The sequence below is a fragment of the Sarcophilus harrisii genome, chromosome 1 (assembly GCF_902635505.1).
Source record: "Sarcophilus harrisii chromosome 1, mSarHar1.11, whole genome shotgun sequence".
Classification (NCBI taxonomy): domain Eukaryota; kingdom Metazoa; phylum Chordata; class Mammalia; order Dasyuromorphia; family Dasyuridae; genus Sarcophilus; species Sarcophilus harrisii.
In genome coordinates this window covers 679,852,561-679,870,587 of record NC_045426.1, presented here as the reverse complement: position 1 = coordinate 679,870,587, position 18,027 = coordinate 679,852,561, and the positions used below count along the sequence as shown (strand labels likewise).

At 38.2% G+C, this 18,027-nt stretch overlaps 1 protein-coding gene across 1 annotated transcript in view; it reads right to left on the bottom strand.

The window, feature by feature from the left end:
- The window catches only part of TMEM132D (transmembrane protein 132D), a 910,611-nt gene that overhangs the window by 136,913 nt on the left and 755,671 nt on the right, over positions 1-18,027 (bottom strand). The window contains exon 5 of the mRNA XM_003760941.2: positions 3,994-4,137. Within this exon, the coding sequence (XP_003760989.1) occupies positions 3,994-4,137 (144 nt within the window). The remainder of the gene's footprint in view (positions 1-3,993; positions 4,138-18,027) is intronic.

Sequence of the window (18,027 nt, the reverse complement as noted above, 5' to 3'; positions counted from 1 at the left end):
TTCCAGCCTCCTTATGTGTTTTTTTTTTTAATTTCAATTGTAGCAATATTCTTTTATAAAGGTCATTTCTCAAATATAAAGGGAAGTGAGACAAATTTGTAAAAATAAAATAAAACAAAATAAAATAAATAACAACCATTCCCAAGTTTAAAAAAATTCAATTGTAAACTCCTTGAAGGCAAAGACTATCTTTCTTTATATTAATGGTATCTCCTGTGCTTAGCACAGTTCCTGGTATATAGTGGGTACTTAATACATGTTTATTGAATTTGACTGTAAGTAGAAGTGCTGGGAATTGAACTTAGTAGCCACAACTCCAAGTTGGGTGTTCTTTTGCACTATACCATGAGATCATAGGTCATAGATTATAAGGCCCTGACACTCCATTCAGCATTCTTTCTCCTTTTCTATGCTGATTTTCAGTTAAACAAGGACACAGGGTGGGCATGGCAACAGTATTCCTTGGCCTTGGAATTAGAAACACCCAATTTTAGAGTTGGAAAGAGACCTGAGGGAAAAGAAGGAAAAGAAACAGGATCTCATTTTCCAGGGCTTGTCTTCCAAACTTAATAGCACTTGTTGTAAACCTCTTTCAGATGCTGAAACTGAACCAGATTCATCATTTCACTTGATCTTTCAGGGAAGGTGTTTTCTCTTCACCGACCCATTGGTCTCCAGCTGTATAAAGTTTATTGTATAGTCTCTTGATGAAGGAAACTCAAAGGACTGTCCCTTAATCTATTCTCTGCGTTAATTTATTTTGGATTATTTTTGCATTTGATCCCAAATGAGAAAGAAACGGCTGGCAGGAAGAATAAATACATTTTTATGAAAGGCTGGAACTGGTCCTCAATTGGCATCATTGGCTCATATAGAATTCTGTGGGTTGGTAAAAGACGGGAAAAAAGATTTTTCCTTTATTACGCTGACATGAATTATAAAGCAAAGCTGTAAATAACTATGTTCTTTTTTGAAGTGTACTGAGAAAGGGTCCTGGACATATGATTTTTTTACTATCTCAACTAATGCCAAATGGAAACTCATCTGCAACTTAAGATTGTTGAGGCTTGCTTGATTCCTGAGAGGCTGAAGGGATCTGAGAATCAGTCACTTGGAGCAGAAAATGACCTTAGGAGCCATTTATTGTGATTTATTTTACAATGAGCAGATGCAGATTCAGAGAGGTTAGATAACTTGCTTGAGTCCACCCAGTCAGTTATACTAGAACCCAGGGCTTGCTAGGCCAAAGCCAACCCCCCAGCCACTACTTTAATGCTACCTCTAAAATAAGCTTCTGTGATCTTGATCTTTAGACAATATTTTGGATAGTACTTTGAGATACAAAACCATGGTATAGAGAAGTAATAGCAGCCATTGCAATTATACTCCTAATTTATTTTACAGGGACTTCCCCAGGATCTCAGGGTGAAGGGAGTTCAGAGATCATCCAGTCCAAATTGTACCTGATTAAGAATCATTTCCACATTTCCAATATGTAGCAATACAAAAGTTTTCCTATAATCTTCCAATGAGGACTAATCTCCCATATTTTGGGATAATAAGAAAGAAGGATGGGGAAAAAAAGGGAGGGAGGGAAGGAAGGAAAGAAGGAAGGAAAAGTTGAAGGAAGGAAGGGAGGAGGGAGTGAGAAAAAAAAGGAAGGAAGAAAGGAAGGAAAGCAAGGAAGAAGGAAAGATTGAAGAAGGGGAAAGGGGAAGGAGAGAGGGAGGAAGGGAGAATGATAAGGAAAAGGGAGGAAAGAAAGAATGAAAAAAGGAAGGAAGAATATAAGAAAAGAGGAGGAAAGGAAGTTAGGAGGTAGGGAGCAAGAGAAGAAAGGAAAGGAAAAAGGAAGAAAACAAAAATTGTCTAAACACCCATGATGTGCCAGGTAGAGTGCTAAGTACTTTACAAATATTACTTTATTTGATCCTTATAACAATACTTTGAGGTAGGTGCCATTATTATAGCTATTTTGAAGTTGAGGCAGTTGAGGCAGACAGAGGTTAACTGACTTGCTTAGATACAGCCAGTATCTAAAGTTGTATTGAACTTGGGTCTTCTTGACTCCAGGACTAAGGCCCTATTGAATTACCTAGTTATCCACAGGCGTTTTCATTATTATCAACATTTTTGTCATATCAAACCTACATCAGGCTTTTCATAATATCCATATATTGTTTCTATTGTGCCCTAAGAATCAAACGGGACAAGTTTAAGCCTTTTTCAATATTTGCATATTTAAAGATAACTATTTCCTCCTTAAGTTTTCTTTAGGTTGATCATCCTTATGTCATTCAGCCAATCCTTGTGTGGCATGAACTTGAGACTGTTCCCATAATGTTCTGCCTTCTTTGATTACTCTTCAGCTTATCATTGTTTATTCTGAAATTCATACTCAGAACTGAACACAGAAGGTGAATTATACTAGGGGAATCACTGCCTTATTCCTGGATTTTGTGTTTTGCTTATTGTAGCCCAAGTTTTCATTAGCTTTCTAGGCTGTCATTTCACACCAATGACTTAAAATGTTATCATTCTAATAACTCTAACTTACCCCCCGGTAAACCAGTGAATTCACAAAGTGAGGATATTAATGTTGTGGGTAACATTTTTGTTTCTGTGAATATAAGAATATATTTTCAAGTCAAGGATATCTCAGTTTTTCACTGGGTGAGAAGCTTCCTAGGTGTGAGAGAAATTATTGGATTGGCTGAGAGACTGGACCATACCCTCTGAACTATGTAAAATCAGGGAGCTAGTTCTAATTCAATCAATCAATAAATATTAAGTGCCTACTATGAGCTAGGACTTCATAAGTGCTGAGGAAACAAAAGAGGCCAAAGATAGTCCTCACCCTCAAGAAACTTACAATCTAATGGAAAATACAATGTACAAACAAAGATATACAAAGCAACCTATATGCAAGATAACTAGGAAAAAAAATATAAGAGGAAGGCACTAGAATTAAAAGGAGGATTTAAATTGGAGCCTCAACTGAATATCAAGCTAAAAGAGCATTTTAGCCAACCCCCTGAGAAGGAATTATTTGTGGGAGAGAAGAGGAACTCCTTGTTCCCACCCTTGAGCAGAGAAGGACTTTATGAACTTCATAAGTAAAGAAGATTTGGGACTTCCCATTTTCCCATCACTATCCTAGTTGAATCCTTGGAACAATTTATGATAATGTCTGCATCAGGAGCCAAGGGCCATCTGGCAAGGTAAGGAAAGCAGATTTAAGAAAAATCCCAGCTGGAAGGAGAAAAGCTAAACTATAATTAAGGGGAACGTCTTGAAGAATCCAACAAAATGACATTCAAGATCTGTGAGTTAGCCCTTTACAACATGTGTTTTTTAAAACTGACTTAACTTTCTTCTTCACTTTGCAAGTACTAGTGGGAGAATGTGTCATAGACTTTGGGGGGATGTTTATATCAATTATGCTAACTGCATTAAATACAACTTCCTTTTTCTAAAAGTTAACTAAGTCTGACTGACTAAGTGATATCCTGTGATAAACTATAATAGGAAACATACCAGTTGAAGTTCTTGAGAATTAGAAAATCATCCTCACTTCAGCCTCTCAAGGATATCCCTGGACTTTGAGGGGACAAGTAGTCAACCTCTGGGCACTCAGCATGTCAGGCAGAGTTTCAGATAAAGATTTTATAGGCACTACATAATGTTTTCTGAAATAACCAAGCCAGAAAAATACAACTTTGGGTCTAATACTGAAAAATGAAGATCATTGTAAAGTATTTTTATAAGAGCAAAGAGACATAAAACATTTAAACAGATAGAATACACCATCCATCGAAACTTCCCCCCTTCTTTCTTTTTTTGTGCCTAACAGTCAATGTCCAGATTTTAATGGCAACATAACCAAAATGGCAGGAAATAAATCCTATGGGACCCAAAGGCCTATCTGGTCAATGAACAAAGATGTTGACATGACAATAGTTTTCTACAGGGACCAGAGAAATACCAACTTACCTTAATTACATCTTCATCTGATGATCTACATTCCACAGACTCCAGAAGATCTGTCACAGTGCCATCTTCCTCCACAGATACCACCTTAACAGGCACAGCCACTGTCTTCCCAGTGAGAATGGCCGTGTTCAAGATTTCTGCTTCCTGGAAGACCAAACAGAGCCATGGGTTTTACATTGCTTTTCTGAATGACCTTTCCCCTGAAATGTGCTAATTCCCTCTTCTCGGTCTTCCCTGCAAAGGGAATCTAATTTGCATTAGTTCCTGGAAAGCCTGGCACTGTCACAGCAGTGGGGGTTAATGTGACAGGTACAGCCATTATTAGCCGTCATTACTCAACTTCCCAACAAGGAGCTCCAAGAACACGACAGAAGAAAAGTGTCTACACAAGGGAGCAAAGAAAAGAATGTCCCTAATTAGTTCAACATAATTCAAGACCACGGACAGGGCCAAGGCAGGGGAAGAAGTTTCTGCATAGGCAGCAATGTATACAGCTGTCTACAAAGCTCATGTTGTTTTTAGACCCTGAGAAATTTTTTTTCTCCTGAACAATCTGCACAGGCACCAATCTTACTGATGCTAGATTTGAGGAGGGGTTATAGTGAATTTACTGTAATCAATCACCCAAATTAGATTGTGAAAGTGGGACGAGGTCTATTTCTTCTTTTGGAACTTGTGTTCCAGCCCTCCTTCCTATCTGGAGCAGAGTCTTATAGGAGAGACCATCTTTCTATTTCTAATAGTAGCTAGAACAGCTAGCTCCATGAATGAGACTCAGCCTTAGAAGATCTGGGTTTGAAGATCTGACACAACCTATCTGTGTGATCATATCATTCAAATTGTCTAAATATTTAGTGCCCCATGCAATACTCGAAGACTCTACATTGCAGAACAGGTACTCATCAGCATTCATAGAGGGGATTTTCACAAGGGAAATGACAAACATGGATATAATATTCAGTCAGTACTAAAAAATAAATAAAAATACCTCACAACAAACCAAATGACATGAAACACTGGGTATTCTCTAGGGCTAGCGTTAGATCTATAAATCTCTCAGTGATAGGACTTGAGTTCAATTTATTTATTAAGTGTCTACTATGTGCCAGTTACTTTGCTAAGTGCTAATGACACAAAGGAAGGTAAAAATATGATTACTATCTTTAAGGACCCACATTTTAACAAATAAGACAGCATACAAATATGTGCGTATATATATACATATATATATATATCCATACCAAGATATTACATGTATATCTCTGTATAAAATATACCACTAGACATGACATGATGTATGTAATATATTATGTATGATAGATTACATATGATATTACAATATATATCATGTCAATCATTTTACATATCATATGATATAATATGCTATGATACAACATAATACTATATATTATGATACAATATGATATCACTTGTGTAAATAGAATCCAATCTGAAAAACAAGCACTGAGGGAGAGGAACAGGGCTAGGCACAAGCTCTCTTCTTTTTGCTTTGAGTTGATTTTGAATTGGCACTTGAAAGAAATCAGAGAAGCCAGAGGAGGAGGAGGGAGAGCACTACAGAATGAGAGAGCACTAGCATAATGAATGAATAATTTCTACCATTACAATTCTGATGAACATTAGCAGGTGTGATACGAACACAGCTTTCATTGTTACCAACTTCCCTAGAACTGGTTAATAATGTATATAGGTTTGGGGGTCAGGATGCTCCATAAACATAGATTGAGAGAAACCCCCATGACCATTCCCACACTAATAATGATGACTTACAAGAAAAGAATAGGAGATCCATCTTTCCCTTAGTATTCACTCCACTGATTGTCATCAATAATCATATGACTGATCTATCCAAGAATACTTCCCATTTATTTAGTGCTCTTAAGCTCAGAATACAGGGTAGTGTAATGGATAGTGCTAGAATCAGAAATATTTGGATCACAGGAGGACAGTCTTGAGTAGGAAGGAACCCTAGAGACCATTGATTTCAATGCCTTATTTAATGAACTTTGAGTCTAAGGGAGGTTAATGATACATGACAGGGGATGGATTTGAACTCAAGTTCTATTACTATGAGATTCATAGATCTAAAGCTGGAAGGCATCTCAAAGGCCATCTAGTAAACTCTCCTCACTTTACATGAGGAAAATTATGCCTTTAGACTTGCCCAGGGTCACATGTAGAGTAAACATCAGAGATGGAATTTGAACCCAGGACCTAGAGAGTTAGGGGAAGTCCACCAAATCACAATGTCTGGGTTCAGATCCCTTCTCAGACACTTACTAGTTGGATAACCCCGAGGAAGTCCTTAACCTCTATGAGCCTTGTTTTCCTTATCTGTAAAAATGTATGATAATTACTTCTATTTTACCAGGCTATTATGAGACTAAACTGTGAAAGAGCTTTTCAAAACCTAAAGTACTACATAAATTCCAGTTATTATCAAATATTCCAGCAGTAGTGCCAGTCCAATCATTTGCTAGTTCATTTAATTGTTTCCTCTAGCCCTAGAGCAAGGAAAAATCTCTTGTGGGGAACATGAAGCCATCTTCCTTGTCAACTCAAGATTTGGTCCTTTTTTCCCTCCTATACTGACAAATAAACCTTTTACCTAGGCTGCAAGTGAGCTTTTGAAAAGTGTTTCGTTGAGTTCACAGAGATTCTGAAGGCCTCCTGGGTTCCCACCAGTTATTTGCCTCTTTAACAAATGGTTCCTGCTTTGGGTTCTGAGTCTGACCTCACTTGACTTTGGGGAAAAGAAATAAAATATGAGATAGAAACAGCAACCCCAGAAGAAGATGGTTCTTCTAGTTGCCTTTGGGCAGTACAAGGAGAGACATGGATGTCCTTCATCCAAAGGGCAGTGATCAAAAAGAGTTTGTCACACAATTGAACAGAGGGATTTAAGCTTCTCTCTTCTCCTTCTCCCCACGCACCCATTGCTCAAGTTGATGCACTGAGGTCCCAAGCACATGAGGCTAAATAGTAATTGGACCATACTCTATTAATATATATGCTTGGAGAAAGAATGGTCCTTGCCCACTCTTTGTGCAAGTCCTGATGTGTTGTATAGGAAATGACGATTTGGGTGGGTGGAGGCAGAGGGGCAGGAAGAGAGGTGGGGAGAGACTGCTGGCTGGCTTCCTGCTGCAGCTGCTCACATTGCTATTGTGATCCCCCCTTCACCCTCAATCCCCCTTCACCTCTTATCCTTCTTCACCTCTACTGAGAATAAAGATTGAAGATTTTCCCTTAACCTGAATTCCTGACTCCGGCTGATTAAAATACACGGTCATCACAACCCACCTCCAGACTTAAAGTCCTATGTCCAAATACAGGCACATCTCATTTTATTATGTTTTGCAGATATTGTGGTTTTCTTGTGGTTATTGTTTTTACAAATTGAAGGTTTGTGGCAACCCTGCATTGTACAAATCTATTGGAACTAATTTTTCCCCAACTGAATGTGCTCACATTGTATCTCTGCATCATATTTTGGTGTAATTCTTGAAGTATTTCCAACTATTTCATTACCATTATATTCGTTATGGTGCTCTTTGATCAGTGATCTTTGATGTTACTATTAAAATTGGACATGCCACAAAACATGCCCATATAAGCCAGACTTGATCAATAAAAGTCTCTCATTGCTCCAGCGACAGGCCATTCCCCTATCTCTCTCCATCTCCTCCCTATTCTGTGAGATACAACAATGCTGAAATTAGTCCAATAAATAACTTGACAATGGCTTTTAAGTGTTCGAGTAAAAGAATCAGTCCATGTGACAAACTTTATTGTTGTCTTATTTGAAGAAATTCACATAGCTACCCCAACCTTCAGCAACCACTATTCTGATTGGTTAGTTAACTGCCATCAACATTAAGGCACCAGAAAAAAAAATAATGAGTTTTTCTTAAGGCTCTGATGATGGTTAACATTTTTTAAAGCAATAAAGTATTTTTCATTAAGATATGTACATTGTATTTTAGACACAACACTATTGCACATTCAATAGACTACAGTATAGGATAAATAGAATTTTTATACACGTTGGGAAACAAAAATTTTGTGTGACTTGCTTGATTGCTATATTTTCTTTATTGCAGCGATCTGGAACAGAACTCACAATATCTTTGCGGTCTGCCTGTAAAAGAAAGCAAAGAAGGAATGCAGTCTGGCCTCATCACATGGCAGGAAGAGGCATTTTATAGACTGAGACAGGAGGGAAGAATTTCTCAGCTCTTGGAATAAAAAGTCAAGAGTGCCCTTTAAATATTTGGAGATTCTGGGAACGCGAAAAGGAAGGAGGCCGAGGAGGAGTGCTGACTGGCAGTGGAATGCCCATCTGGGCCGGGGGTATTCTTATGCCTGGAACAGAATTTTTCATTCTGTCATATGGGATCTGATTGGGGATTGGGAAGGAAGCTTCCAGATTTTATTTAGCCTTTTGCCTCCTCCAGGGTCCCCAGCATTCTAGAGGCTCAGGGATTCGAAAAAGTGTCTCCTTCCCTGCAAAGGGCTTATTGTTCCTGACCAGATAAAGTAGCTATATTTTGTTGTCTTTATCTCCTTGTCTTCTCATTCATTTCCCAATCTCTTTGAAATCTGCCATCAGAGGTCGGCACTCAGCTGAGACTGCATTCTTTGAGATCTGATCTGTTCACTGCTAATCTCAGTGGCCTTTTCTCCATCCTCAACCTTCTTGTGTTCTCTGCAGCTGCTAGAACAATATTCCTAAAGCAAGAGGCTGAGCTCCCCAATCCGTATGCTCCAGTGATGACTTCAACTTCAACAATCAAGTATAATCTCTCCTGTTGGGCATTGAAAACTCTTCACACACACACACATGCACACATACATCCATGACCCTTCACAATCTGGCTGCAATCTACTTTTCCAGTTTAGCACACTTCATGTATCCTACGGTCCAAATCCAACCGGCCTCCCTGCTGTTCTTTGTTCAGGACATTTCATCTTCTGTCTATGTGTCTTTGTACCAACTATGCCTCCTGCATGGATTGTATCCTCTATTCATCTCCACCTCTTAGAATCAAAGCTTAGCTCACATGTTCTTTTTATGTGCAACCTTTCTTGATTTTTGAGCTGTTTAAAACCTTTCTACAAAAATAACCTGATATTGATTTTATAGGTATACCTACCTGCATTCACAATAGCTATGTGACTCTGGGAAGAAATGGATAAACATATACGTGTAGTTGTATGCATGTATATGCATGTTTAAATAGAAATATATATAGGTATATATGTATGTCTGTATGCATGTTTCCACATGCAGGCATGTATTGTACAATACCATTAATAATTGCATAGTTTATATGTATATAATTGTATAATTATAGATATGCATATAAATTTACATGCTTAACCAAATGCTCAAATTTTGCGATTTGCATGTATATATGTACATTAATAAATACATATACACATTTTTATGTATCTGTGTATATACATAAATGCCTATATATTTGTAGATATATATGTGGACACCTTTAAATGGCTGTGTGTATATGTGTAGATCTATCTAGTTGACTGGTTGGTTGATTGCTGTCCTTCATTCTCAAAGATGACCAAAATGATAACACAGCCACAGGACTGTGGCTGATCAGACCAATCCGAGCTCAGAATGCTCCACTACAGGTTGGGCACAAGTACTCAAAAAGAACATTCGGGGGTAGTTTCTCTAGTGTTGTGCATTTTGCATTTCTTTAAGGCTAATTCGTAGAGCACAGCACCTTCTCTGATGAGGGCACCACATGGTAGGCGGACATGTGCCAGTATCTCCCATGCAATACAATCAATTCTAAAGTTCTCAAGAGAGACCTTGGGAGTGTCCTTATATAACTTTTTTTCTGACCATCTTGTGAGCATTTGCCCTGTGTGAGTTCTCTATAAAAAAGCAGTCTAATTCAACTTCATTGTATAATATATGGTGGGAAATGGAGGGGGAAATATGAGCTTAACTAGAAAAAAACAGAGTGGTTGTCAGGTTGTGTGGGACACTTTAAGTACCAGGATGAGAAACTTGAACTTTTCCTGGAAAGCAATAGGGAACCTCAAAAGATGTTTGAGCAGGTGAATGAAGTGATCAGAACTATGATAAGGCTCATTCTGGCTAGAATATGAAGGATAGGTTAGAAGGAGAAAGAGAATGGAAGTGAGAAAATCTGTTAAAGCTAGCTTGCAAGATTAAGTGGGCTGAAATGAAGAGACAATTTGAGGGTGATGGCAATAGGTCTGGGGACAAAAAAAAAAGATTTTCTGTACATAGACAATTAAAAACAAGCATTTTAAAAACACCTACTATGTACTAGAAATTGTGCTAAGGGGATATAAAAATAAAAATGAAACTGTAAACTTAAGGAATTTATCATGGGAGTCACTATGTATGATTTAGGGGAGCAGAAGAGAGACTTGGCTTCTCCAAACTGCAGTCCAAATGATACAGTTTCTAAACATTCTGTGCCTCAGTTTCCTAATCTTTGGAAATGGAAGAAGTAGTGCACTCTGAGGTAAGGTCTCATCCAGTTCTAAATCTATGATCTCATAACCTCAAGTTTAGGGAACAGTTGGTGGACCAATATTACTGGAGCAAGACAGATATGAAAGAGAGAAATGTGAAACAAGTGATTTTTTTGGAATTTGGGAGAGGGGAAATCTATTAATTATACAGGAAAATGAATGAGCTTTGGTGAATATTCCATATATATGTTTATGTATGTGCATATGTATAGGTAGGTATGTATGTCTTATGTTATATCTTCATATCTTTATTTTTCTGGTTGTTCAGTCATTTCAGTTATATCCAGCTCTTGTAGTTTGCCAAACTTTTCTCCAGCTCATTTAGAAATGAGGAAATTTAGGCAAATAAGATGAAATGACTCACCCAGATTCACACAGCTAGTAAGTGTCTGAGGCTGGGTTTGAACTCAAGAAGATGAATGTCATGATTCTATTTTACCACCTAGTTGTTCTCTCTCTTGTCTCTGTCTCTCCCCACCCCCCCCACCCCCCGTATATGTATATTCATATATGTGTGTATATATGAATATGTGTATATATATATAAATATGTATTCACAAATGAGATTCCATTATTGAAAAACATGATATGAATCTTCTCTGAATTCACTTAAAATTTTAATATACATTTTTTAAAATGATCCAGAAATCCTACATGGCCAACTACGAGGAAATAAGAAATGAAAAAATAAGCATTACTGTTTTCTCAGTTGGCTACTTTTTCTTCTTAAAATTAAAGTATTAGAAACACACGATTTGTGGTAGCTCTATTAAATGTGGGGATAAGAGAACCATCAAACAGATATGACTGAGCCCCAGTTGAATGTTACTTTTCTCTATAGGGGTACACAGACATCATTACTTGGGATCAGGGACTAGGCTTGGAAGAGGGTTATGGCTGAACCAATCACCGGAGAGCAGTCGCATCAAATCCACTTCAAAGCAGATAAGCGGATTCACATCATTTACTTTGCTGTGAGGAAAAATGTGAGCAAAGGCCATTTGGGGAAAGGGGAGATCAAAATTTACTGGCAGCTGAAGCTAGTTTTTTACTTGGGATTTATTCACAAAGGCAGCATTTCCAATAAGGGGCCAGAGGCTAGCCTGAGGGTCCCTGGTTAGACATTTATAAGAATTTGCAGAAAGGAAACTTTGTGAAATGGGGAACAGGTCATATGGCCAGGGGCATGAAAGGTGAATATATCGCTAAGATTTTATTACCAGCAATCACTAGAACTCAGAGTAACTTCAAACAAATCAGTTTAATGATGATTTATCTTAATTTGGTTATCTGTCAAATGGAATCATGGGAGAAGTCCTGGAGTGGAGTTAACAAAAAGGAGTGCTAAGGTGCCCCAGAAGTCATAGTTAGTTACAGAGCTGAGAAGATCCAGGTTCAAATTCTATCTCTGACACACATTAATTGTGCAGCTATAACCAAGTCATTTTCACCACTTAGTGCTAGGTAGCTACACAACGAGGCTTCTTAAACAGGTCTCCCATCAATTTAAACTGGTTTCTTTTGAAATCCTATTCATTTTTTTTTCCCCTGAGGCAACTGAGGTTAAGTGACTTGTCCAGGGTCCCAAAGCTAGGAAGTATTAAGTGTCTGAGGTCAGATTTGAACTCAGGTCCTCCTCACCAGGGCTGGTGCTCTATCCACTGTGCCACCTACCTGTCCCTTCCTATTCAATTTTAAAAAACACATCAAAAGACATTATTATGAGAAGGATTGTAGACCCTACATTAACAAAGTTTCATTATACTCAAAAGGTTAAGAACTCTGGCTTTAACAGATTATAAAATATGGATCAATCAATTAATACGCATTTATTTTGTGCCAGGGACTTGGCTAGAGGCAGAAACAAAAATATGATAGTCCTTCTCACTTCTATCAGTGAAAAGAGTTTCTGGAAGAAAAGTTTCTTCAACTGATGGAATCTTAGGTTTGGATCTCAAACCCGCAAACCATTCTTACCCTGTCTCTTTCACCCTCCTCCCCTCATGAGGAAACTTCAGGGACTTAAAGATATCTGAAAATGAGAAAATAATGTGGTGTAATTGGAGTCAAAGTGCTTCAGTTGCCACTTTGGAGTATGGAGTGGAGTTAAGTCACTTAACCTATGAGTCTCTCAGTTCCCACATCCATAAGATAAGGAGCTAGAACAGATGATATCTAAATCACCTATGGTTGGTGGTTTTCCTGGGAAGGCAGCCTTAGTCTCAGTTGCAATAAATAATTACTTCAAAATCGCAGCCAGCTGCTAAAAATGCAAACGTTTATTTCTCCTTACAAATTAGACCAGTTAGTTGAGGCCTATCTCTCTGCCTGGCTCCAAGAGATCTTGCAGCTTTGTCCTTGGCCTCTGCCTCTGCTTTCTTCAGTCTCCAGCCAGCTCCGACTCATGGTTTCTCAATCTCTGTGGAGAGTAGTCTTTTCTTCCAGAGTGTTCTGTCTCAGAGCCCTGTTGATGTTCTGGAGAAAATTCTCCTTTCGCTCCAAGAGCTTCCTTCATTTATGTGATCTCCCAAAGGTTAACTCCGCCTTCTGGAGGGAGAGGGATTCTGGGTTATCTCCCAGAGTGCTCTCTGGTCCTAAGGGAAGTGTGAATTCAGCTCTCATACTAGCCCTGAACTCTCCTGTGAACTCCATTGAGTACTTAGATACTTGAGCTCTCTAAAGGTGTGAACACAAGCATTGTTCAATCAGTTCCACCTAATACCTTGTTTCAAGTTCTGGCCCCAAATCAGATCAAACCAACTCCAATATCTTCACATTTTGTAAAAGATTCCAACAACCTATGGATTAAATGATGACTTCCAGCTTTAAGTGCCATATAGCTCATCTTTTCAAGGATAATGACTTTCTCACCCAACCTTCTCATCTCAGGATTAATTCTGGATTATCTCTTCTTTCTCTTCCCTCTTCTTTGTCTGTCTATCTGTCTGTTTTTGTCTCTGTCTGAGTCATATACATACATGAACAAACATATGGAAATAGATTCATATATACAGAATCATGTGTGTATATATATATATATATATATATACACACACCCTTATGTATATGTATCTATAGCTATACATCTATGATTGTCTATCTCTCTATGATTCTGTCCATCTGTATATCCATCTATGAGAGGTAATGCAGCATAGTTGATAAAAGGCTGAGCAGGGAACAAGGAAGGTCTGGATTCATTGTCAGGCCTCAGCTCTCTGTGTGCTAGGTGTTCTAGACAATGAGCCAACCTTTCAGTGCCTCGGGAAACTCTCTACATTTATAAAATGGAGATCAGATACAGACCTATATGTATGTATATATGTAAACATATACATATTATATACATATATACAATATACATATATATATATGTATAAATATGTGAATTCTTTCTTAAAAACCATGCGTTAAACTAAAACTATTCTGATTCTCAATTGGCCACCAGTAGGTCCCAGGCCACACCCCATTTGGTCATTGGTTGGCTGCTGATTGACGCAGAATGTAAATGGTAATCACTTCTGCTGATTCCCTTAAGGTCTTCCCCTTCCAGATTTATTTATTTATTTGGAGAGTGGTTTGTCTTTTTTTGACTAGGTGAAAGAGGAGATTCTTTGCCTCAATTGCTACTTAGCCTTAATCATTGAATGAATTTCGCCTCAACAGAGATCTGTTAAAGACCTTAGCTTAAAAAAACCAAGATTTCCCATTGCATCCAAGGCCATCTCCAGTCTTCTTGATCTCTATCTGGCCATGTGACCCAGATGGTTCTGGAGGGGAAAGTGAGGCAGGTGACCTTGCACAGCCTTCCCTCACTTAAATCCTATTCACTTCCATGTCATGACATCAGCTCCCTGATGTCATGGTCTTCTCTGAGAATGAAGGACAAACAATAATACAAATATATACATACAAATATATTTGGACACACACATGCACATACATATATACATCTATATGTGTGTATTTATAGAGGGAAGTTTGGTGGTATAATGGATAGACCTCTAGGCCTAGAGGTAAGACATATTTTCCTGAGTTCAAATCTGACCTCTGACAGTTATTAGTTATAGAAATGAGAATTGTGGGAGAAATAATTGGAAAGGGAATTAAGAGGTTGGCACAAAAGATGCAAAAATATTGCCCAAGCAACAACCTCTCTAAAAATTAAAATGGACCTCAGACACTTACTAGCTTGCCTCAGTTTCCTCATCTGTAAAATTATCTGGAGAAGAAATGGCAAACCACTCCAGCATCTCTTCCAAGAAAGCTCCAATGGGGTCATGGAGAGTTAGATATGACTGGACAACAGCAGATTAAGATTACATATATGTTACATACATATTTACGTAATATATACCTACCCACATATATGTTTACATGGACATTTTTTGAGATTCTTCTGGGACACTGAGAGATTAAACAATGATGACTTGTTCAGGATCTCACTGCTAAATATTTTCTGAGGGACAGCTTGACTTATGTCTGCCAACTTCTGAGACTAGACTTCCATTCACTAAACCAGATAGCTTCTCATTAATATGCTCTCTCTCTTCTCTTGCTCTTATGCTCTTATATTATTATTGTTATTTAAATAGATAGACCTGGAGATTTCTCCTTGTCGCTAGGGACACATAAGTAGCATTTAAATCAATTTAACCATTTCGTTCTTTGAGCTGGGCTCTTTTGCTGATCTGTTCACTGGCAAGAAAGACTAAAGTTTCCCTTAGGGCAAACACATAAAACAAGTCTTTGATCCTAGGAGCCTTCAAGCTGCAGATATTCCCAAAACCTACAGACACCTGAGGAATGTAGAGCTTCTCATTTGCACAGGAACCTACAGATAAAGGGGTGATGACTGACTGAGGAGATGTCACTGAACTATGGAAATGCAATCAAATTTCTCATTAACATTCATATTATTTAGATTTGCCCCCTGAAATGCACATCTACTTCCTCCCCCCTAGATCTATGTAATTTTTAGCATTCTACACCTCCCATACATATGCTTTCCCAGTGTTCCTGCTAATTTCTTAATTGTTTTGCTGCATACCTCCCTGAATTTAGGGGAGGAAAGTATTTTGCACACCTGAGCACTGTCAAAATGTGACATTACTTTCAGTAGGTTTTTCAATTGGGTTCAACTCTTTGTGACCTTATTTGAGGTTTTCTTAGTAGAGATCCTGGAGTGCTTTGCCATTTTCTTCTCCAGCTCATTTTATAGATGAGGAAACTGAGGCAAAGAGGGCTAAGTGACTTGCCCAGGATCACACATCTAGTAAGTGTCTGAGATCTATTTTAATTTTCAGTCTGTTTGTTGCTCAGGCAAGTTTTTTGTACCTCTTGTGCCAGTCCACTAATTCCCTTTCCAATAATTTCTTCCATATTTCTTCCAAATTTCTCATTTCTTTTCCATTTCTCCACTCCCACTGTTATGCCAAAGTTCCCTTTTAATGGGGTGATCAGTTCCTCCAGTTTCCTAGTTCGTTATTCTGCCTTAGGTTATAACCATCCCGCTTAATATTTGAGATAAAGGTTTTATAGACATTCCTTAGTATTTGACAAGATAAAGGTTTATCCATTTCAGATGTCATTAGAATATCAGTAATGTCATTGTTCTTGTTATTCTATAAAAAGCTTGCTGCCCTGATATTGGGGCTAGACTCTTTGAGATGATAGTCTCGTCCAGCCCTGGGATCAACATGGATCCATTGGTCCCAGTATTTCTCTCCATTTAATAAACTATTGAATTGGTCTCTAATCTCTGTCTTGCTCAGTTTCTTCGGCATTACACCACCATATACTCTTATTTCATATATTTATATATAATGTGTGTGTGTGTGTGTGTGTGTGTGTGTGTGTATGTGTGTGCTAGGGCCAGGATCTGCACACTTCTTATTTTTTTTAGCTTTTTATTTTCAAAATATATGCATAATTTTCATCATTCACCCTTGCAAAATCTTGTGCTCCAAATTTGTTCTCCCTTTATTCCTACCCACCCCCTTCCTTAGTCAGTAATCCAATATATGTCAAACATGTTTTACACACTTCTTGAAAGACTGTATGGGCTGGTTCTGCTGTTACTTTCTTAGAGTTCTGTGCACTGCTGTTCTAGGCTCTTAGGAGCAGTTTGAGCTAGTGGCCCTAAAGCTTTCAATGCTCTCAGAATATTTTGACCCAAGACAAAGATTGATCACTGTTCCCCTGGTCTGAGCCCTGCAAGTTTCTTAGATCTGAGCAACAAATTTTGGGCTTTTCCTTTTAGAGTTTCAGTGGACTGCTGTTGTATTCAGCAATTATTTGCCAGCTGGAAAGCTCCAAAGGTTCCCTTTTGCCTCAGAGTCCTGTCTTGGTTATTTCTTTGCAGGCTTCACACTATGTTGGAGGCTTTAAGGGAGACTTTGTTCAGCTTCTGATATCTAAGCCATATACTTACTGCTTGTTTCTGAATTTCCTTTTTGCCTGAGACCCAGTCTAAGATCTGTGACTTTCACATTTTGGAATACTATACCTCAGTACAGATCTCCTCCTCAGTGTGTTCTGGGTTTTTGACCTAGGATTGGGCAATTAAAAACAAAGTTTTCAATTGATAGCTATTCCTAAACACTGAACGAATTTAAGTCTCTCCATGCTTGATCTGGTGCTTCATCTTACTCTAGGTGCATAGCCTCTGCCTATGATGAAATATTCCTTGAGGTGTACCTCTAGCTAAACCCTGTGCCCAATGTCTTCAGACTCTGAAAAATGACTCCCTATGATTTTTTTCCCTTGGATTTTCCAATCAAGATGTATTTTCTAGATCTTTTTGGAAGAAGTTTTGTTCTTTTTTGAAAAGGGAAATGGAGAAGAACTCACGGTGTTTTCTCCTAATATTCTGCCATCTTGACACTACCCCATTAGTAATTATTTTTCATGTTCTAGGGGATAAAACTCACAAAACATCAAAACAAATGACTGTTTGGAGACTATAAAGATTATAATTATGATCTATTCATTTCATAAGTAACAGAAAAAATTCCACAAATTTTACCTCCTGTGGGAAAAGAAAATGAATCACTGATTACTAGAAGGCTCTGATTGGAGCCATTAGAGGCAATGAAATAATGAAGCAGGAGTTAAGAAGATAGCAGGGACAGTTGAGAAGACAGCAGGAAACAAGTGAGAAGATGCTGGCAGGAAGAGTTGGTGGATGGGAAGGTTTCAGTTGCTGTACTTGGAAATCTCCTGATTGGAATTCAAGCACTGAATTTTGGATTGGCTGAAGAAGCAGTGATTCTGGGTAATTAGAAGAAAGCTGACTTTTTGCAGTTTCATTTATCATCCTTCCTGTCATCTATAATTTGAGAAAGAGGAACCCTCTTAGAATTTCCTGATTGCTCTTTGCTGCCATCTCTGGTTTAAGAGGAAAAAGCAGAAAGGGGAGAGGATAGAGACTTTATAGCTGCTTTGCAATCAACTTAGGTTAAGAGATGATTGGTCAGG